At 43.0% G+C, this 22,425-nt stretch overlaps 1 protein-coding gene and 1 long non-coding RNA gene across 5 annotated transcripts in view; one reads left to right on the top strand and one right to left on the bottom strand.

Annotated features, from left to right (window-relative positions):
• Positions 1-14,103, bottom strand: part of LOC311592203 — a 53,017-nt gene extending 38,914 nt beyond the window's left edge. For all 3 annotated transcript variants that reach the window (XR_014777337.1, XR_014777338.1, XR_014777339.1), the window contains exon 1: positions 13,298-14,103. This is a non-coding gene — a long non-coding RNA (uncharacterized lncRNA). The remainder of the gene's footprint in view (positions 1-13,297) is intronic.
• Positions 11,439-22,425, top strand: part of RIC1 (RIC1 homolog, RAB6A GEF complex partner 1) — an 87,360-nt gene continuing 76,373 nt past the window's right edge. Inside the window, exon 1 of one of the 2 annotated variants that reach the window (XM_084772259.1) lies at positions 11,439-13,052. In XM_084772259.1, coding sequence (XP_084628385.1) covers positions 12,909-13,052 — 144 coding nt within the window. In that variant the 5' untranslated portion in view covers positions 11,439-12,908. The remainder of the gene's footprint in view (positions 13,053-22,425) is intronic. The other variant, XM_084772258.1, reaches the window with a different exon arrangement.

Genomic DNA, 22,425 nt, shown 5'->3' with positions numbered 1-22,425 from the left:
GAATGAGATATTAGTAGGTCTTAAAAAGAAAACTTGTCATAGGCTACATGGTTGGGAAACCATGTCATGTGAAATAGGCTAGTTACAAAAAGGCAAGTGTAAGATTCTGTTTATATAAAGTATCTTAAGTAGACAAATTCATGGAAACAGAAGATAGAATGGTGGTTGTTAAGGTCTTGGGGAGGAGGAAAATGAGGTTTTTGTTTAGTGAATATGGTTTTTGCTTTTGTAAGATGAAAAATTTCCAGAGATGTTTCACAGCATAAACGTATTTGTGCTACTCAGCTATACTCTTAAACTGTGCGGTTGTAAATTTATGCCTCTCATTATTGTTTTGGAGACAGAACTGCTACATAGCACAGGCTGTCCTGCAATTCTGACCCTATTGCCTCAACCTTTAAAGTGCTGACTTACAGGTATGCACTCAGTCCACCTTCTCAAGGTTTTAGTTTATTTACAATAAAACTGTAAGTAACTAAAAGTGGTGATGAGAAAAAGAACATGATGGTTGCTTTACAACATTGTGGATGTTAAAACATGACATACAATTAATATTGAGTTGGCCTATTGTTTTTTTCATGAGAACTGTATATCTCTATAATTGTACTCCTTGGGACTTATAATTCCTTAATAATCGTATTAAACCTGGTGATGAGAATAAGAGAAAGAAACTTGCTAGGCAGTTAAGGGAAAGAGACTTTGCAAACAAGCCATTCTGTTGCGGCCAGAAGTACCCTTGGTTCCTCTGACAGCTCTGTCCCGGCCAGAAGTCTGGAGCACACTGGCCATATACATTGGTCTGAGCCTTTAGGTTTTTGTCTTTCTCCCTTAGTACAGCAGCCTAATGAGCACAGCATGAAGTTAGTGGGACACAGACGCATAGACACCTCGTGGGGATCTATGACTGGATAATCTAGGCTAACCAGCTCTCCTCCCCCACCTCAGCCCAGTCATTTCAAGAGCCAATTTACTTCCTCCCTGTGAAGCCAATTAACTTCTAGACAGAGCCTCTTAGCACCAACCTTCTCTTGGGATCCCTTCCACCACACGGGAACTTTGCCTGCTTCCTCTCTGCTTCCTTCTCTTTAAGCTCTCACTCTATAATAACACTTCCTTTTCAAAATTCACCCTGTGAGACTTAATCTTTGAGTTCTTACGACAAAGGACTAGGGACTCTCGAGACAAAGGTCTGTGGCTCAGGGAGGTTTTGGTGACCAGTAAAGCCTAGCACCATAGTCCCTGAATTAAGCACACCTGCGACAACAATGTCTCTGTGATTCTCCAAGAGCCATTTCCTCCCATTTCACTCCTAGGAAAAATTACAAGTAGATATTATATTTACCCTAAGTGGTACTGGATAACACAACGGATACAGAGTTTTAGCTGACTAAAGAGGCAGAGAAGAGACTGAAAGAGAGCTTTGTGATAGAATCACAGTGATGTTTGCTTGCTGTTCCAGGGATGTGGTGAATGGCTAAGAATGGCCCCGCCCCCACAGGCTCATGTTTGAATACCTGGTCCCCAGTTGGTAGACCCACATGGGAGCAATTAGGAGGTGTGGCCTTGTTGAAAGAAGTGTGCCACTGGGGGTGGGCTTTGAGGTCTCACAAGCTCACACAGTTCCAGTTTGCTCTCCCTACGCCTCACGATTGTGGTCTCACCATGTAAGTACACAGCTACCAATGCCAGGCCTGCCTGTCTGCCTGCTTCCCCACCGTGATGACCATAGACTCACCATCTGAAACTCTAAGCAAGTGCCCAATAAATGTGTTCTTTTATAAGTTACCTTGGTCATGGTGTCTCTGCACAGCAATAGAATAGTGACTAAGACAAGGGTTAACAACATGTCTGCTCACTCCTCTTTTTAATAAAGAATATACATCGTATTCAAGTCCAACATTGTGTTAGACTGGGAAATTGGTTGAGACATAGTCAAAGAGAATAACTGTTGCTGTTGGCTAACTTAATCAGTTACCAGATAGTTTTTCTTCCCTAAAAAGACAAAGATATCCAGCGCATGATGGTGCATGCCTATAATGCTAACACTCAGGGAGGCAGAAGCAGGTGGATCTCTGAGAGTTCAAGGCCAGCCTGGTCTACAAAGGGAGTCAGGGACAGCCACAGATACACAGAGAAACTGAAAGGGAAAATTTTTAATTAGCATTAAAGCAACCAGAACAGCAGAGCTCTCTAACTCATAAGTGCAGGTCGACAGGTATGCTAGCCCAAGGTCCCAGATGATAAGTCACAAAGAATGCAGAGATAGGAGACAAAGGCCTACTGAGTGTTCCAGGGACCGGCTGGCCATAAAAGATAGGGAGGATACACAAGGACAAATTCCTGAGAGAAACAGGTACCGGACATGGTCGAGTGAGTAATGAGCCAAGACCCCTCATCCGATCTTATGGTGTCTGTTTAATCCCCCCCCCCCCTTGAGGCCCGCACACAATGTTCCAGGTTTGAGTTTAACCAGATGTGTCCTTAGCTCAGATAAACATCTACCCTCGGGTTCCAAGAAAGACAGGAACCAAGGACTGTACCCATGTGATTAAGTCTGAGCTTACCCCAGAACTGCCTATGCAATTTGCTGATGTTCAAATGTTTGAAACAACCAATCGTGTGTGGCCGTGCCAAAACTTCCCACTCCCCCCGACCCTTGCCCATATAAACCCCTAACCCCTGGGCTTCTGGGTCGACCCCTCTGTCTCCTGCGTGAGATACATGTTGACCCGGAGCTCCGCTAATAAACTGCCTCATGTGTTTACAGCAAGATGGTCGTTTGTGTGTCTTTGGGTGCGCACCATCCCGAGGCTTGAGTGAGGGTCTCCCTTTGGGGGTCTTTCAAAACCCTGTCTTGAAAAGAAAAAGAATTTGAGTTTTGTGCATGGTAATAAATATGGATCTACTTGCATTTTTCTACATGTAGACATACAGCTAGACCAGCACCATTTGTTGAAGATGCTATCCTTTTTTCATTTTATATATTTGACTTCTTTGTCAAAAATCAAGGGTCCATAGGTGTATGGATTTATTTCTGGGTCTTTGATTCAATTCCATTGATCAACCAGCCTATTGCTATGCTGGTACCATGCTGTTTTAATTACTGTTGCACTATATAGTACAGCTTGAGATCAGGAAAGAACCTAGACCCCCCGCCCCCAATTCAGATCTAGCCAATGGACAGCACATTCTTCACATTTGTGTGGAGAGCGGGGACTGACTGACATGAACTCTGGTGCCCCCTATTTGACCACTTCCCCTTGGTGGGGAGGCCTGGTGGCACTCAGAATAAGAGGAAGCAGGCTATCAGGATGAGACGTGATAGGCTGTAATCATATGGCAGGGAGTAGGTACCCTTCTGTCACAGACCTAGGGGAGGGAAATAGGGGGAAAGAAGGAGGGGGAATGGGAAGACACAAGTGAGGGGATAACAATAGGGATGTAATCTGAATAAATTATTAGACAGAAAATGAAAAGAAAGGAAGAAAAAGACAAAGCTGGGTGTGGTGGCTGAATCCTGTAGTCATAGCATTTGGGAGGTGGAGGCAGGAAAAGAATAAATTTGACACTAGCCCAGGCTATATAGCAAGACCCTGTTGCAAATAAACAAATGAGCAAGAGTTAGTGGGGAAAGTTGTAACTTTTCTCTTTCATTTGGTTAAGATAAACAATAGCTTCTTCACTTTATTTTCTACATTGTGCTAATGTCCCATCACAGAAATTTCATTTGTTTATTAATTATAAGCCTCATTAGGGGTTATTAATAATACACTTTCCTGCCTTATTGGTACTCTACTGGTTCCAAGTAATTTTTAACTGTGATTTGTGAGTAGCAATGTAGACAAGATAGACTTATTGGTGGCATGCCAGTTACATGTATATTGTTCCATACTGACATTTTCACTTTTACCATGAATCTGCCAATATCCCCTGTATTTGCATCCTGGAGAAGCCCAGGTGATCACTGGGCAATGTGACCATGACTTGCACTTGAACAAGAGTGCATGTGAGGAAATCAGCATTGTGCCCAGCAAGAAGCTTTCTGAGATGGCAAGATTATGCTATGTATCTAGTGAAGCAGATTGAGAAAGACCAGGTGATAAACTGATAAAATGTAGGAGAAAATTATCCTCCTGGTGCCATCACCCTCTAATCAATGACCAAAGCAGACTTTTCTTCATGTGTATGAGTGTTTTGCTTGCATGTATGTCTGTGCGCTACACATGTTTATGTCATGATGGCCGGAAAATGGTGTTTGACCCCCTGGAACTGGAGTTAGAGATGGTGTGAGCTACCCTGTGGATTCTAGGAATTAAACTTGGGGTCTCTGGAAGAACAGAGTGATTTCAACTACTGAGCCATCTTTCAAGTCCCCACTAAAATAGATTCCAACACACGGCTATTGGGAAGTGTTGGAACACAGTTCAGTCCTGTGAGTGCTTGTGAGAAACTCCAAAAAAGGGAAGAGAAGAAGGAAGAGGAGGAGGAGGAGAAGGAAGAAGAAGAAGAAGACGACAAGACTCCTGTAACCAGTTTCTTCAAACATGGAATTGTTCTTGCTCCTCCCAGGTGTAGCAGACAGGAGTGAGTTACTTCAGCTGTTGTCATTCATATGCCTCTATGGAAAAACATGGTTTTTACCATGTGTGCCTAGTCCTTGAACACTTTACCCAGGTGAGTCTTCCTAACCCTCAGAGTATAAAATGTCTGATGCTCTGAATCAAGTTGGCTATTGTGCCAGGTGTGGTGGCACACCCCTTTAATCCCAGCACTTGAGAGTCAGAGGCTAGTAGATCTCATGTGAGTTTGAGGCCAGCCTGGTCTACAGGGTGAGTTCCACGACAGCCAGGGCTGCACAGAGAAACCTTGTCTTGAAAAAACAAAAACAAAACAAAAAGTAGCATGAAACTTTAGTCTGCCTATTTTAGGCCCCACTCTCCCAGGTCCCATTGCCTCTAGAGCAGGCAACAAATAGCACCACAAGTCAGGGACCTGATGTTGGCTGTAAGAGAGTGGAGAGCCTCACAGAGGAGGTGAGTTGAGAATAATGGGGCAGAAACCAGGGAAGGCTTCTCCTTTTGTTGAGCTTGTGCTCAGTGCTGAGAGCTGGATCATGCAGAGGTGGATACTAGGAGCAGCACTTAGACAGGGGCCTGTGGCTGATGGAGCACCTAATGGAACTAGAGACTCTGGAGGTACGAATCAACAAAGCCACGAGTTCCCCGGGACAAGAAGCTGAGCTGGACCAACATCAATGGTTTCTGTGAGCTACTCAATGAAGACTTTGAGGGGCCTCAACTTGCCACCTGCTTGATGGCCCACAAGATCCAGTACCCACAGGAATAGAAGGCCATCCAGGCCTTGACGGCCAGCAACAACCTGGTGACTTGAACAGGAGCAGGTGAGCTGGCCCTGAGGACATGGAAGCAGGAGAGCTGACTCTGAGGACACAAGAACAGAAGAGATGGCCTTTAGGATGCAGGAACAGGTGAGCCAGGCCTGGGGACATGGGAGCATGAGAGCTGCCTCTGCCTTGAGAACAAAGGAGCTGGAGAGCTGGCCCTGCCCTGAGGACATAGGAGTGGGTGAGCTGGCCCTGCCCTGACGACACTGGAGCAGGAGAGAAGGCCCTGCCCTGAGGATAAGGGAGCAAGTAATCTGGCCTTGCCCTGAGGACACAGGAGCAGGAGAGCTGGCCCTGTCATAATGACATGGAGCAAGAAAGCGGACACTGCTCTGAGGAAAAGGGAGTGGGTCCTGATCCAGGGCTCTGAGTGAACCTCATCCCAACATCTACCCCATGTACGACCTGCTGGAACACTGGACCTGAAGATTCAAAGATTAAGAATCTCCTTGACACACAGCAACAGCTAACAATAGTGCAGACTTCCAATCAGACCCAATGAACATTTGAAAGTAAACATATATGGACAAAAGGCTATACTGCGTGATACACTACAGCTTCTGTGACTTTCTGTTTGTCTTGTTTGTTTTATTTTACTGCGGGGAAGAGCGGGATCTTGGTGCATGACATGTAAATCATAGACATTTAATAAAAAAGTTTAAAAAATATGTAGGCAAAATGAGGCTATTAATCATGACAAAGAGATGGCGAATTCTTTGAATGAATATAAATTGGATGACCAAATCTTAAAATTTATAAGAGGCAAAAAGGTTTTCCCTGTGCAGGCAAAATCAAAAGTAAATATGGCACCACCTATGCCTCTGACAGTTTCCTTTGCTCCCTTCCTGGAGTCTCTTTGAAATACTTATCTTCCATTGCTTGAAAATGACCCTGAAGCATGGGCTGAGGAATTTGATAATCAATCTAATACTGAATTCTCTCCACTTTTTGATGAGAGCCTATTAAAAAGCTAACTTTACAACCTAGGCAAGCTAGGGCATGGTAGGGAAAGGAAACACGTTTAGCAATTCCTCCCTGGCCTCAGGAGATGCATTTGGTATTTCTAGTGCAATTTCAGCAAAACCAAAATCCTTATATGCACGAAACAATCTACTTAAAACTCTAGAAGGATGGACAGCATTGGACAATCCTCCCATATTATCTCAAGGGGCAAGGAAAAAATTACAGCTATTTGAGTCCAGCCTAAAAGAAGCATTTGTGTATCCAGTGGAGCCTTCGCTGCCTTTAAACTTATTTCCTAAGTTGTCTCCCATAGGTATTATATCACAAGGGGATAAACCTTTGGAATGGATCTATTTACCCCATAAGGGCCATAAAATACTGCTTACCTTACTCTTCTTGCTCAATTGTAAATCAGGGGAGGACCTTATGTCAACAGTTATGTGGGTTTGATCCTTGTTGTATTATATGATGCTTAGCTAACAATCAGTTTTTAAAAAGCATTACAGAACTCTATTGATTTTCACATTTTATTTGCAGATTACTATGGAAGGATAGAAAAAAATCATTATCCACCTCATGAAATATGGGACTTTCTCATATGAACTGAATTCGTGATTACAAAAATTGCCCAATCTCTCCCATTCCACAGGCAGATACTTATTTTACTGATGGCTCATCTAAGGGTGGAGGAGGGATTCATGGTCCAGATAGTCATCAATCTAGTGATACTTCCTTTTCTTCAGCCCAACAGGTGGAACTGGCTGTTTTGATTCATCTATTACGGTTAGTTCAGAAACCTTTAAATGTCATCTCATATTCTGCTTATGTTGTAGGATTATTTCCAGCAATAAACTCATTCTCATGCACACTCTAACATCCCTGGTTTTATTGCAAAAGGAAATAAGGAAGCTGATGCATTAACTTTCCCTATTTTTACTTCTTCAGAAGAAAACTGGGAAGGGGCATATGTCTGTCATTGCAGATGGATCCTACTGAAACATGGATTTCTCTTGGACTCCTCTAGCCTTGAGCCACCAAGATCGACAGTGGAGGGCAAGGAGAGAGCAGAAGTCATCAGCAAAGGGCAAAAGGAGATGTCGACCACATAGTCAGAGATCTATCTGCCTGCCTGGGGCCAAGTTAAAGCCATATGCACCGAGGGAGAAGTTACTTCACTAGTGACTTGTGTTTATATTTGGATCTTGACCCATAATAGACTCATTCATTCACCCATCTGAGGAAGGGGCTGTGTTTAATTTTTCCTTGGGATGTAAATAACTTCCCCTTTGCACAGGGCATCATAACATCTATATTCCTACTAAAGGCAAATACAAGCTTATGCTCTACAAGATACTAGACCTACTAACCATGGGTCTCTTCTCTGGCTTCTCTAGATTTTTCTGATCAATATAATGATGTAACTAATAGTGCTGGGCATAGTTTGGCTCTCTGTTCTTGGTAGCAGACAATGGTAACACACAATGATTTCAAGGTTCTAATTTATCATCTGCTTGTTCATCGGATACTCATGCATCAAATAACATTTAGATCTATCCGCAACATCTCAAATCCAAACCACTCTGGATAACCTACTTTTTAAAAAAAAGTGAAGATGCTGGAATACAGTGTTTGTGTTTGCAAGAAAACAAGAGTCTTGTGACCTCGCTTCCTTCAAAACACAGAACTGTTCTTGGAAGGTGTTTTCAAGCCCCTCCCAGGTGTAGCAGATAAGAGTGCATTTACCTCAGCTGTTATTCATATGCCTCTATGGAAAAACATGTTTTTGCCATGCATGGCTTGTCCTTGAACACAAGATTCATGAGAGTCTTCCCAACCCTCAGAGTATGAATTGCCTGATGCTCTGAATGAAGTTGGTTACTGCATGAGACTGCAGTCTGCCTTGTTTTTAGGCCCCGCTTTGCTCTGCCAGGTTCATGCTGACAACTAGAGCGGTGAACAGGGGAGCTTTGGCCTTTCAGTCTGTCCAGGCAAGTCCATCTTACAGCTGGGATTCAGTTCAGAGCTTCAGGCTGAGCCTGAATCTTTCTGCTATGCTGTAATATTTTTAATTAAATCTCTGGCAAATTTTGAAAGTTTAAGTGGGGGAAATAACATAATGATTTCCCAGAATTGATCAGTCATCTTGAAATTTTATCAACCTATGGGCAATTCTGTTTCGTGGATATCTCTTTTCACGTACCCTGATCACTTCCATATTGTTTTAAAGCAAAACATAGCTGTTATTATCAGTTGGCAGAAAGTACACATAATCAAGAGTCCATCCCAGAAGCAAATGCACAAGATACAAGCGTAATAAAGCAGATGCTCAAAGCATAATGAAGAGTCACAAACTAAAACAGCCTCATCAGTGGTTATCATCACAAGCTCCTATGGGGGTTCCCAGACATCAGAAGTGGTGTGCTCAGAACCAAATTCCATCTGTGGCTTTGTCCCAGAAGCCTGTGGCTGCATGCAAACACACAGAACCTACTTTTAGTCCGGTGGCTAATTATTTCCCACTAATACTTCTCTCACTACTCTTGAGACCATACCTGAAACTCCACATTACTGTATTACTATCTTTGATTTGCCAGTGGTGCACAACCCTACTTGAAGCAGGAAAAGTGGGACATTTCAACCATTAAAGGTTACTGTTTTATAAACAGTTTTACTACGGAAGTAACATGGATTCCTTAAACGTAATATAGAAAAATACAAAAAAGCCCAAAGAAAACATATTAAGTACCCATACTTTAAGAGAGTTTTAAACACTAACATTTTGGTACATATTTTTTGTTAAACGTGTTTCTTCACAAACATGGAATCTTTTATAAAATATGTATAAACCATTCTCATGACTTAATACACAGTTAACATACTTCATAACAGATATTCTCCAACACAATTTTTAAATTTTTACTAAATATTCCATAATTTTGTGTGTGGGGTGTGTGTGTGTGTGTGTGTGTGTGTGTGTGTGTGTGTGTGTGTGTGTGTGGTTTTTTCAAGATAGGGTTTCTCTGTGTAGCCTTAGCTGTCCTAGACTCATTTTGTAGAGCAGGCTAGCCTCTAACTCAGAGCAATCTACCTGCCTCTGGCTCCCAAGTGCTGGGATTAAAGGCATGAGCCACCACGGCCGGCTAAGGACATTTATATTTTAAATCTGCAGCATACTGTGTTTGTGTGTTTGTGTGTGTGTGTGTGTGTGTGTGTGTGTGTGTGTGTGTGTGTAATTTACTTAGGGTAGGGCCTCACATAGGTCAAGCTGGCTTGGAATTCATAATTTTTGTCTATACCTCTCAAGAGCAGGAATTCCAGGTCTAGTGAGGGTTCTCTAGAGGAACAGAATTTGTAGAGTGTATCTACATGTACCTCTCTCTCTCTACCATCTGTTTAAATATCTATCAACTAGTGGGGATCTGTTAGAATGTTTTACAGGCTGTGGTCCACTCAGTCCAATAACTGCTGTCTACTACTGCAAAGTCTAAGAACCGGTAGTTGTTCAGTCCACAAGGCTGGATGTCTCTGATGGCCTTCAGTTTAAACCTGAGTCCTGACGAAGGAGGCTCTGAGGAAGGGGCTTGTCAGCAAGAGCAAGAACAAGCAGGCAAAGACTATATGGATTATATTCCATGTCCTGTATATAAGCTGCCAAGAGCTGTGGCCCAGATTAAAGGTGGATCTTCCCACTTCAGAAGATCCAAAATAGAAGTGGGTCTTCTCATTTCAAATGATTTAACTAAGAAAAAATTCCTCACATGTGTACCCAGCCATGTATGTTTTAGTTATTTCCAGATCTAGTCAAGCTGACAACAGCCAACACAGCAGGTAACCATCATGCCTGGCCTATGGAGGTATATTTTAAGGCTAAAACTCTGTGTCCTTAGAAAATAATTATAGGAAGAAAAAAAAAACCCACCAGTAGTACACAGCTAGAAACAAGCAGTGGTTTCACATCACATACTTGGGGATCAAAACAAAACCATGTTTACATCCACTACACATTAGGTTCTGACTGTCTGTCTTTCTCTATACACACACTATATTATGCATTGTTCTTTATAGACATTGTACCAAACTACCCTTCAACACAGTTTAGAGATGTACTTGTTTCTGTGCACCCTTATAAAAAAAAAGTTAAGTTTAGCTGGGCAGCGGTGGCACATGCCTTTAATCCCAGCACTTGGGAGGCAGAAGCAGGTAGATCTCAGTGAGTTCGAGGCCAGCTTGGTCTACAAATGAGTCCAGGACAGCCAGAGCTACACAGGAAACCCTGTCTCCATGCCCTCCCTCACCCCCCCAAAGCCAACCAAAAACAAAAAAATTAAGTTTGATAGAATCAAATACATATCTATTAATTTTTATCAGTCTACTCAAGGCTCAAACAGTCCAGAGAGTCATAGAGTGGTGGTGGTGGGGGGGGGACGGGACTGGGGACAGAAGCCTTGGGCACTGGAACTGTTTGTGTATTTTACAATGTTAAAATACAGTCTTTGAAAGTTATATAAGCTTTCTGTCACACTGGATAACACTTAAGGAGTTTTAGAGTGAGACATCTGACCCCTTCTCTCCCAAGGGAGAAAAAAGGCCCAGAGGATCTCCTCCTCCTCTCCATGATCAGGCCACTATCACAATTCACGACCACTGGACCCTTGGAAGGAAGAACAAGCAGTTCTTCTCAGGCCATGTGACTTTAGGCACATCCACCACTTAGGTGCTATGTCCCTCAAGAAGGATGTGTCAACATTATCTGCCTTGAAGTTTCTCTGTGGAATCAAATCATCCCCTTAAAATTATTTTGTAAACCTTACCTGCTACAAAAGATGACAGCGGGAGAACCCAATCCTGAAGCTCACAAGTAAGGTCAAAATTTAGAACAATTAAAAACTACTTAGAAATGCCTAAATAACCCTTGATTGCAGAAGGATGCACTGATGAGGCACACGAACACACTTTAAGTGGGGGTAGAGCAAAAATTCTCAACGGAATTATCGCAGCTTTATTTCCTCTCCGCCATGTGTACAATTATGTCTAAAAAGTACTGACAACGAAGTCCTACAATTTTATATTGTCAAGGCTGACCTCTCTGGACCACTTTATTTATCCAGTGGTGTAACTCAGATGATTAAGATTCCGACCACACTTTCATCTGAAAAATACTTTCTGGGTCTGCTCCGCTTAAGACAGCCCAGGCGTGCTGTTGTTGGGGGTGGTGGGGGCCGGGACACACATCTGGGAACAAAAGGCTGGAGAGCAGCCAGGCATTTCTTTAGTCAGTTTCTAGAAAAGGCATTACGTGTTAGAACAATTACAGAAAGTTACACTGCTGGTAACTTTTTTGTTTTTTGTCTTGTAACTGTTTTGTTTTCTTGTTTGCTGTTAATACTGTTACTTTTAAACCTTGGTTAATGTGCCTGAGAAAAAGTAAATAAAAGGTGACCATGACAAGGCGCACACTCTTTATTCAGGCACCTTTCCCCTAAGTCCACTTTCTATCGTTTCTTCACGCACTCTTCCCACTCGAGAGGCGCTACCAAGGCAATCTGCTAAAAAGCTGTAGCTATGTTTAAGGTTCCAGGTCCTAAAGTTATGCATCCCCAAAATCAAACACCCCATACAGTATCTCCAGTCTGGCACAACTCAAAAAACTAAGCCCATTTCTTTTCCAGAACAGTTTCTTGGGGGTGCAAAAGGGAACCATCATGGCTATGTTTAGCTTGAGTTAAGTGGCAGAAGGATGCAAACTGAAGTAGAAATATATACAGTACTAGGCTGAGAACTCCCGAAGACCCGGGGACAAGACTAAGACACTTTTCCACCTCGCAGTTTAGCGGCTGAACAAGGATCTTGCCAAGAATGTAAGCTGTGTCCAGGCAGGGGCATCACCAACTCTCACTCCTAACCGCAGCACACAAAAGACCACTGCGTACAGACTCGAATAATTGTAGAGACCCGACGCCAAGCTCAGCCCCGGTGTCACGTGACGCGCGCTCCGCTCGCCCCGCCCCTTTACAGCCCCCGGGGGTCGCGCCAATCCCGGCGAAGTGCAAGTGCGCGGGGCCGCCCAGGCGCTCCGGCTAGCACTGGCCGGGCGCCGTCGCCTCGTCCCGGTCCCCCAGTTCCACGCTCCAGGTCGCCAGCTAGACGCACCGAGCCCAGCAGCCTGCGTTCTGACGCGCGGCGGCCTCGGAAGGGGGGAGTGAGGGGGACCGGGCGGAGCCTCAGGAGCCTCCCCGCGCCGTGCGGCGTGCTGACGCGAGCGGCGAGCGGGGCGGGCCGGCCTCGGCTCCTCCCGCCGCGGGGCCCCACTAGCCGCCCGCCTCCCCCACCCTCGGCCGGCCCGTCAGCTCCCGAGACTGCGTCGCGCAGTACCGCGTCGGCCCGGCTCGGCCCGGCTCCCGGGCAGATGCTCCGAGCTGCCGCTGTCGCCGCCGCCGACTCGGCCGGTGGCGGTGTGGGAGGTGGGCGCCTGGCCCGGGGCCGCCGAGCGTGACAGACGCGGCCGGGGCGGCCGGGGGGCTGTCGGGGCCGCGCGCGGACCATGTATTTCCTGAGCGGCTGGCCCAAGAGGCTGCTCTGCGCGCCGCGGAGCCCGGCCGAGGCGCCGCTCCACGTCCAGTCCGACCCTCGGAGAGCGTTCTTCGCCGTGCTGGCCCCGGCCCGCCTCAGCATCTGGTACAGCCGAGTAAGTAGTAGGCGCCGCCGTCCTTCCGCGGCATCTGCCGCCGTCCCGACTTCCCCGGAGCGGCCCCTAGTCCGGTCCCGACTTCCCTCCCCGAGAGGCCTGGATCTAGTCCCGACTCTCCCCGAGCAATCCTGGTCCGGTCCTTAACTTCCTCTGAACGACCGCGGTCCAGTCCCGACTAGCCCCGAGCGACCCCGGACCGGTCCCGACTTCCCCCGAGCGACCCCGATTCCGTCCCGACTCACTCCGAGTGACCGCGGTCCCGTCCCAACTACCCAAGAGCAACGCCAGCCGGGTTCCGACTTCCTCCGAGCGACCTCGGCCCGGTCCGGACTTCCCCCGAGCGACCCCGGCTGGGTCCCGACTCTCTCCGAGGGACGCCGGTCCCGTCGCGACTCCGCCCCCCCCCGGCGCCCCCCGCGAGCGACGGCCCCCCTCAGCCCCTCTCGTCCTCGGCTTGGCGCCGCGCGCGGGCAGAGTCTCCACGGCACCCCAGTCCCCGCGTGGCGCCCACAGTCGGGCGCCGGGCCCGGAGCTCCCTAGCCGAGCCCAGACTTGCCTGCTTTTCTGCCCTCCTCGCCGAAGAGCCAATCTGTTGGAACGTTCCCCCCCCCCCACCCCCCCCGCACTCTGGCAACAGTAGCGCGTCCCAGCTCCCCGCTGCTTTAAAGAGGTTGTTTTAATGGAGTTCTGGAAAGCCTGTTGGTCTTTATACCCAGTGTCAGGATTTACAGTCCTGTTGTAACTGATTTCTAAAAACATAAGAGTTGTTGTTGGTTTTGAACCTAGAGGTCTGGTAACTCAGCTCCCGGTCTTTTCCGTGCATCAGGAACTCGGGTCCTTTTCTTGGCTGCTCTTGGACTCTGGAGACCCGCTAGAGCCGGGGAACTCACATCTGTCTGCGCCGCACATGGAAATAATAAGGCTTGGAGAGTGTGTGGGGGCAGAATTCTTTGTTTTGAGTCCTGGCGTTTTCCTCCTGGGTCTTGAGTTCAGAGTACATAAGAACTAACTTGAAAAGTAAGGGGTAGAGTTCGGCCATTGCTGCTTGCTGGAGATTTAAAGAATTCTGATTTTAAAATGACCCCTTCCCCCTTCACAGAGATTGTCTGTCTAATCGGTGTCAGAGTGGTGGTCTCTCCTTGAAAAGAGATGGGAGGTTGCTTGCCCTTGTTAGATAAATGAAACATTGGTTTTGATTTGGTTAAACCCTTTAGATCTCTGCTTGTTACCATTGGAATGCCGACCGTGCCCTTGATTGTTCTCACCCACAGCTGTGGTAAAACCGGTGCTAGATTTTAGGTAATTTTGGTTTCTATTTCACTATTACATAGTTAGGCAAATCAGACTGTTTGTCACTAGGTTTTGGCTGACCTAGTTTTCAGAAACCTATCAGAAAACTGCAGGGCACTGAACAGTTACAGTGTCAGCAGTGTGATACTCCATTCTGTGCTTCATTGAGGGTTTAAATATATATATATATGTGTTGTATAGAATTTGGCACCTAAATGAGATTGGTTTTCAACATATGCTGCAATTGAAAAACTTTTATTTAGTGTAACTATTTAAAGTTAATAGTTGATTTGGAAAAGCATAATTACAACATGAATTTTACATTGTTTCCTAAATTTAGTGGTTTCATTTGAGTGTAACACTTTGTAAAACCTAACATTTTACCTTTTTTTTTTTTTTAACCTCTAAAGATACAAATCTGATTTGAGTAAGTTCAGCATGGTAGGCCAAAAGCCTGTGTGCTTCCCTATTTTTACCCCCAGCCCCCAAAAAGGAACACTAAAATGTGTCTCAGTTGTCTTAGGGACATTGGCGTTGTTAATAAAATCTGTTTGGATTTGGAGTTGGATGCAGTGTTATGGAATTTAAACATCTACTCATTTTCCTCAAACTCCCAGTCTACACACACCTGCTTTTCACAAAAGTACTTTGGTTACTATTGATCTCTGGCGTGTAAAACTTAAACTTTTACGTAATACGAAAACAATACACCACACATAGGGAAATTAAAATTTTCCCAAAAGTTAGATTAGCAGGAATATATGGGTTCAGAAGCATGAAATGAAATAAATTTCTGGACTACCTCAGGGAGGCGACAGGTTTACAGGATGGCTTAACCTGAAACTCTGAGCACAAGCTTTAGGGCTTAGAAAGTCAGACTCAAATGAGATTCTAAGGTCTGTGATTATGTGGCTAGGTGTGTGGGGAACAAGTGTGCAGCTCCACCAGCCAAGTTGTCTCTCCTTGGGATATATGTATGTAGCTTTTCTTACCCTGTGAAAATGTTCATTTTAATTTTCTCATTTCTAAACTTTACAACACAGTGTTTTAAAAGTAAGTTTCTTTTCTTTTTTTTTTTAGGCTGTACTGAAGTTCTAAAGGTTCCTACAGAGTTGAAGTGTTAGAAAAGGTACTTTAGGACATTTAAAGGCAGGGAGATAGACTCCAGAAGAGAGAATAAGTAGATTTTGCTTGTTTGAAATTTTGTTAGGACTCAATAAAGTAAGCCTACATGGAAAAATGCAGTTTTAAAAGAGAACCAGCTTTGTGGAAGAAATGTGTGTTTAGTCTCATCTGGTTATTTGAATGTCTGAAGTTGCTGTATGTGAAATTTTGGTTACCCATGAGACTATGGGAACATTATACTAAAATCTCTGAAAATAACTGCATTTTATGTGTCTCCTAGTAAACTTTTATGGTCTTCTTATAGCTACCATTATTATGTTGCTATTTGGAATTCAGACTAATTTTCTAGTCAAATTTGAAAGATACAAGCTGTTTGGGCTTGTTTATGAACAGGCATTTCTATAGATACTCACTTTGCTTTTTGATAATTAAAGTAGCACATTTCATCAATAAATTGGGTTTATTGCTTGGTTTTCAGTGTGACATGCTAGTAGAGGTTTGCTGTTTTGACATTGCCATTTCAATTGAGAGTTCTAAAAACTAGCCCAGGGACCAGCAAGGTCTAAATACGTGGCTCAGAAGGGAAGGAAGGTGCTGCCAGCCCTCATGACCCACATAGTAAAAGGAGAGAACTGACTCCTGTGGCTTGTTCTTGTCTTCATGTTTGTGCTGTGGCCTCTGCCTTTCCATATCCACACATACACCACTAAATAAATAAGTAAACAAACAAATACTTTTAAAGTTCTACTGAAGTCTAGAATAGTATTATCCACATTTTTTGAAATATATATTTTAAAACAATTTAGAACGTGGGTTGGTGTCTCACTCCTGTAATCCCAGCACTTGAGATTGAGAGCATGAGGCTATAAATTTGAGGCCCACCTGGCCTACTTTGTCAGTTCTAGAGCAGCCCGGGCTAGAGTAAGACCTTGTCAATGAAAAAGGAAGACAGGTGGACTAGGAGGAAAAGAAAGAAGAAAGAAAGAAAGTGCATATGTAGGGGTGAGGTGATCGAGGTAGGCCCTTACTGATAGGATGATGTATTTCTGTCAAGAGTATTGTAGAAGAATTCAGCTTGGAGGATGGAGCTGCTCTGTAAAATGAGTAATGTGTGAGGTAACTTCATTTTGTAGTATAGTGGGAGCCATAGGTATTCCTTTAGTAGACTTAACTCTAATTATGAAAGTCTGCATATGTTAACCTTAAAATATTTAGGATGTTTCCATTTTGAGTTAGATACGTACTCGTCTCAATTTTCAGGTCACTGATTTCAAATGTTTTTATTACTTTCAGAAGTATTTTTGAATACTGGTTGTAAAGGATAACATAAATAGGCAGCACATGAAGGTGATGAAGAGGCTTATTATATATAGAAAACATTTTCCCAATGGTTTTGTGTTAATATGACGCATGGCAGCCTTTTTTGTTGTGTGTGTGTTTCGTTTTTTTTTTTGAAACATTGTTTCACTGTGTATCACTGGCTGACCTAGAACCCTCCATCACACATAGAGGTGGAACTGTTTTGAGTTATCACTGTAGATTGTTAATAAAAAGCTGAAATTGGCAAATCATCACTGTCTTATAAATAATGTATTTGAGTAACCCTGAGCAGAAACTTGCATTCCTGTTGATGTGTGCTGATGAAAAATCCCTGTTAGTGTGTACATGGAGACCACAGTGCAGTAGATGTCTCAAGAACAAGCTGTAAGGATGTAATTAGCTGCACGTCCTTAGGAAGGCTGTTTAATTTCTAGCTCTTTTCTTCTAGCACCCATGTTTCACTCTTCCTGCCTTCAGAGACCTTCCTTATAAATCGACATGTCTGGAAGTCTTCTAGGGTTCACTTTTTGTTACAGAGTAAAGTTCAAACTCCTTAGTGTGATAATCAGGGACACTCCTATCCTGGAATGCTCTCTTGCCTCATCTCTGCTTATTAGCATATTACCTGTTCTTCAGCTTCTATTGCATTCTGCCTTTCTCCATGAGCCATTGTTTACCTATCATAACCTGAAGTGTTTATTTATTGATGAAGTACTATTTTGGGTTTTTTCCCTTCTAGTTTTATTGAAGTATATATAACAAAAATTGTAAGACTATGATATATGGTAAATTTTTTATGCATGTATAGTACTAGCTGTAATCAAGCTAATAGGCATATCTGCCACCTCACGTAGTTCCTTTATATGTAATAAAAACACTTAAGATCTACCTCAGGCTATAGAGATAGCTTAGTGGTTAAGAACACTTACTGCTCTTAAAGGAGAGCCAGGAGGACCCAGGTTCAATTCACATGCTGGCTGACAACTTGTGTAACTCTAGTTTCAGAGAATCTGATGCCGTCTTCTAGGCTCCATGCGCACAGGGTACCCATTTGGTGCATCTGCATACATGCAGGCACACACTCATACACATAAAAAAATCTCTTGGGCTTCTGAACTATACACACACATGTTATAGCACATACATGTCCCTGCCACATATACATTACTATTGTATAATAGTAATATATTAAAAAATCTGTTCTGAGCAAGTATATAATATATTATCTGTAGTCACTTAACTCTGCATTAAATCACAAAAATTGAGGAGTCTTGTAACTGTGTATTTGTATTTGACCCAAATGACCGTATTTCCCCCATTCCCAGCTTCTGGCAAGCTCTCTTCTAGTCTTGGTTTCTGTGAGTTTTACTTCTTGAGATTGTACATATGTAGTAGCTTATGCAGTATATGCCATCCTGTGTCTTTCTTATTTAACATTATTTCATTAAAAATTCATCCTAGCCAGGTGCAGTGCCACAGACATGTAATCCCAGCACTTGGAAAGGCAGAGGCTGGCAGATCTCCGTGAGTTCACAGGTCGGCCTGGTCTACAAAGATGAGTCCAGAACAGCCAGAGTGACATAGAAAAACCCCGTCTCAGCCCCCCTCCCCAAGCCAAAAAAAATGTTGTACTAACTGTCAGGTTTTCTTTTATTTTTAGTACTGAATAACATGCCATTGTATATACACCACGTTTCCTTTATCGGTTCACCTGTTGGCAATCGTTTGGGTTCTTTCTACATTATGGTGATTTTGAGTAAAGCTGTAGTGAATATGGGAATGCAGATAACTTTTAAAATACTGATTTCAATTCCTCTTTTGTACAGGTTTAGAGTAATACCATTCCTGGGGGAGAGGAGCACAAGTGTACACACAGATAGGTACTAAAGAAACAGGATTATGGAAGTGTATGGTTGCTATGCCAATTACAGTCTCACCAACAGTTTCGAGATATTCCCTTTCCTATATCCTCACCAATATTTTATCATTTGACTTCTTGATGAAAACCATCCTAACAGGTATGAAGGGCTCTTACAGCTTTCCTGTGCCTTTCCCTGCTAGTTAGCAATACTGAGTAGCTCTTGGCCTACTGGCTGCTTTTAATATCTTTTGTGGGAAAAAATGTCTGCTCAGGCCCATTGCTGATTTAAGTTGCCTTTTTTTTTTTCCTGTTGACTATGACTTGCTTAAGTGTCTTGTGTCTGTCCTAGGCCTGTGTTCTCTCCCTTTGCACAGGTTGTCTTTACATTTCATCAGGTGTTGCCCTTGCTGGGTGGGAGCTTTTAGATTTATGTCCTCCCACTGTTTATTTTTGCTTTGTTTCTTTGCTTTTGGTTCTATCCACAACTTGTTACCAAGACCAACATCAAGGAGCCTTCCCTCTATTTTCATCAGGAAATTGGTTGTTTACAGCCCCATGTTTAATTTAAGTCTCTAGTTTGCCCAGAGTTGACCTTTGCTTATGAATGTTTTATTCTTTTCCATTTGGATATCTAGTTTTCCTGGCACCGTTTGTTGACAAAACTGTTTTCCCTTTTGTTTAATCTTAGAATCTTCGTCAAAGATGAAGTGCCTATGCGGGTGCGATGGGGTGCGTGGTTTCCATGCAGGGGGCCTCTTCTGTGCCGTTGAGCACGGTGCCTTGTTTTTATCCAAGTACAGTGCTATCTTGATCACTGTAGCTGTGTACTATACTTTAAAACCAGGTAGTATGAATGGAGCTTTGTTTTTCTTTTGATTGCTTTGGCTATTTAGTCATTTGGATTCTGTATGAATGTTAATACTGTTCTGTAGATTTCTGTTGTTGTTATTGTAGTTTTGGTTTTTTGAGGCAAGGTTTCTCTGTGTAGCCTTGGCTGTCCTGGACTCCCCTTGTAGACCAGGCTGGCCTTGAGTTCCCAGAGATCCGCCTGCCTCCGCCTCCCAGAGTGCTGGGATTATAGGCGTGCACTACCACACACAGGTTGTTCTGTACATTTCTATGAACAATATTATTGGAATTTTAATAGAGATTGTTTTGATAGTATGTACATTTAAACTGTCAACTCACCATCCATGGACATGGGATATCTTTCCATTTGTGTCATGCTCAGTGGCTTACAGTTTCAGTGTCAATGGTTAGTTAAATTTATATACTATTTTACTTTTGGATGCTGTTTATAAATAGGATTGCTTTCTTAAGTTCTTTTTCAGTTTGTTTTTAGTGCATAGAAACATACTGGTTTTTATGTGTAGATTTTATATCTTGTAACTTAGGACTTCTTGTGCTTCTTTTTGTACTTGTGGAATCTTTAGGGTTTTCTGCATTGTGTTTCTTCCTTGCACTTCTGCTTTGTATTGTAGGTTTTGCACTTATCTTTATTTTTAAAACTAAATTTAAATCTTTTTAGGTAGCAAAACTATTTCATTTCCTATTAGCGAGGACACTTTGAACACAGTCCAGGCCTATAAGTTCTGGCTACTTAAGAGGTTGAGGCAAGATAATCACTGCCTTTCAAGGAAGGTTACTTTCTCCTTTTTGCCGACATTTGGCTGCTTTTTATCTTTGAAATATTATTTATTAGATTTTTTTCTTGTCTAAAGAAAGGTTTGTCTAATTATATTTCTTTGCCATTACCTGGACTCATTTCATGGAAAAGAATTTTTGTATATTTTTATTTCTCCATTTTTAGTAATGTGGGCTGTCACCTAAATCCTACTTTTATTTAATTAGTACTTTATTTTTAGATTATTACTACAATTTTCCCTCCTTTAGGAAAATACGATTTTTTCTTTTTGAAATTAATTAATTGCTTATTCACTTTATTATAATTTATTATTATTTGGCCAACGTTCTATGAATTTTATGTGATTAGAAAATATTTGGAAACCACAAGTACCAAAAATATTTGATATTATAGTGTTCAGGGTGAGAAATCACTGTTGCATTTGAAATCCTCTGAAAGTTAGTCTTATGTTGTAAGCCCTTTTGCTTAAGCATTACCTTTTTAAAGGTCCCTGTAGTCACTGCACCAGCCACACCCCTTCTTTATAGTCTAGGGCGCCACTTGAGCTTCTGACAGGGTCCTTCTTTGCCTACTACTTACCCAGGTTCTTTAAAATGTCCCATTGAAGTCCGTCTTGGCTGTATTCTTCGTTATTTTATTACTTGGAGCCTTCGTGCTACCTAACGGTGATATAATATAAAAAATGTTTGAGAAACTGAAGAGCTGCCCAGATACATTATTATCACGTTGCTTAGAATTTGGTGGTGTGCTACACTCTCTCCCTGGATTCCTACTTGGAGATATTATGTTTTTCCAGAGTAGGTTATAAACTTTATAAGATTAGAATTTTGATCTAATTTTTATTATATCTTTTTAACCTTTAGTAGATAATGACTGAAATCTTTGTGCCTTTTATTTTAAGAATAAACCTATTTTTAAAAGCAGATTTAGGTTTTCAACAAAATTGAGCAGCAAGAACAGAGAATCCTCACTTATTGCCTGCCCCTCCTTCAGTAACACTCCTTCATGTCAGCACCTCTTACTTTGAGGGGTGTTTGTTACTACCAGTGACCCGCACACTGACCAGTGATTACTATGGAAAGTCCTTACTGCCAGGTCCACTCTTGACACCCTGCATTCTGTGGCTTGAGAAATGTATAGCATTACAGTGTGTGTTAGTCAGCTTTTCGTTACTGTTCCAAAATACCTGAGATGGGTTTCAGCCCGTGATCGGAAGGCATGTCTCTGGGGTCTGTGGAGAAATAGCACATGACGGTGAGTATACATGGCAAAGGGAGCCACTCCCCTCACGGCAGCCCAGAAGGGAAAAGGGGGCAGAAGGAGGGACCAGTATAATTTCGTTTCTTGGGGCCCTACTTCTAAAGGTTCTCTTACGTCTCAATAGCACCATGTTCTGGGAACCACGCCTAAAATACGTGGGTCTTCGGGGGCCATCCAGAACCCAGACTGTAGCGTACAGAGTGTTTGCTGTGAGCCTCAGTGGCCCATCTACTCACTTTCTTCTTCTAGCCCTGACGGTTCCCATTTAAACACCACAGACAGAAACAAAAACAAAGTCTCCTGCCTGTACTTTTCCAAGTATCATGTAATTGCAACTGTATAGTATTCATCTTTTCCAATAATAATGCATTTAAGGCTTCTCCATATTTATTTATGTCTTGATATCTGAGTCTGCTATAGTTAATTAATTACTGAGGGAATATTATGGTTATTTCCAAGTTTTGGCAATACTTATGAAACTACTATATTGTTTGTGCTTTACTTTTATTGGTGTTGCCATTTAAATGGGGCCTTTCTTACTGTGCAGCCCACGCTAGTCCCAAGAGCACTGAAACCTAGGCTGCTGCAAAGTTCATGATCCTTTTGCCTCAGGCTTCTAAGAGCTTGGGGCCACCACACTCAGGGTTTTAAACTGCCTTTTGTGTGAACTTTTTTAAAAAACTCACTTGGTTGAGTAATGAGTAAATGCTGCCTTATACAATTAGTCGGTTTGGTTTTGTAAGTGTGCGCCAGCTGTGTAAAGTGGCTGTATCATTCTGCATTTTCAACAGCAAAGAATGTGAATTCCTGTTGTTTACTTTTATCTAAGGACAGATGATGTTGAATATCTTGTGAGAAGATTAATTTCC

The sequence above is a fragment of the Acomys minous genome (genome assembly GCF_964271855.1).
Source record: "Acomys minous genome assembly, chromosome: 2".
NCBI classification, from domain to species: domain Eukaryota; kingdom Metazoa; phylum Chordata; class Mammalia; order Rodentia; family Muridae; genus Acomys; species Acomys minous.
The sequence above is the reverse complement of the archived record's forward strand: the minus strand, read 5'-3'. Positions and strand labels throughout refer to the sequence as shown.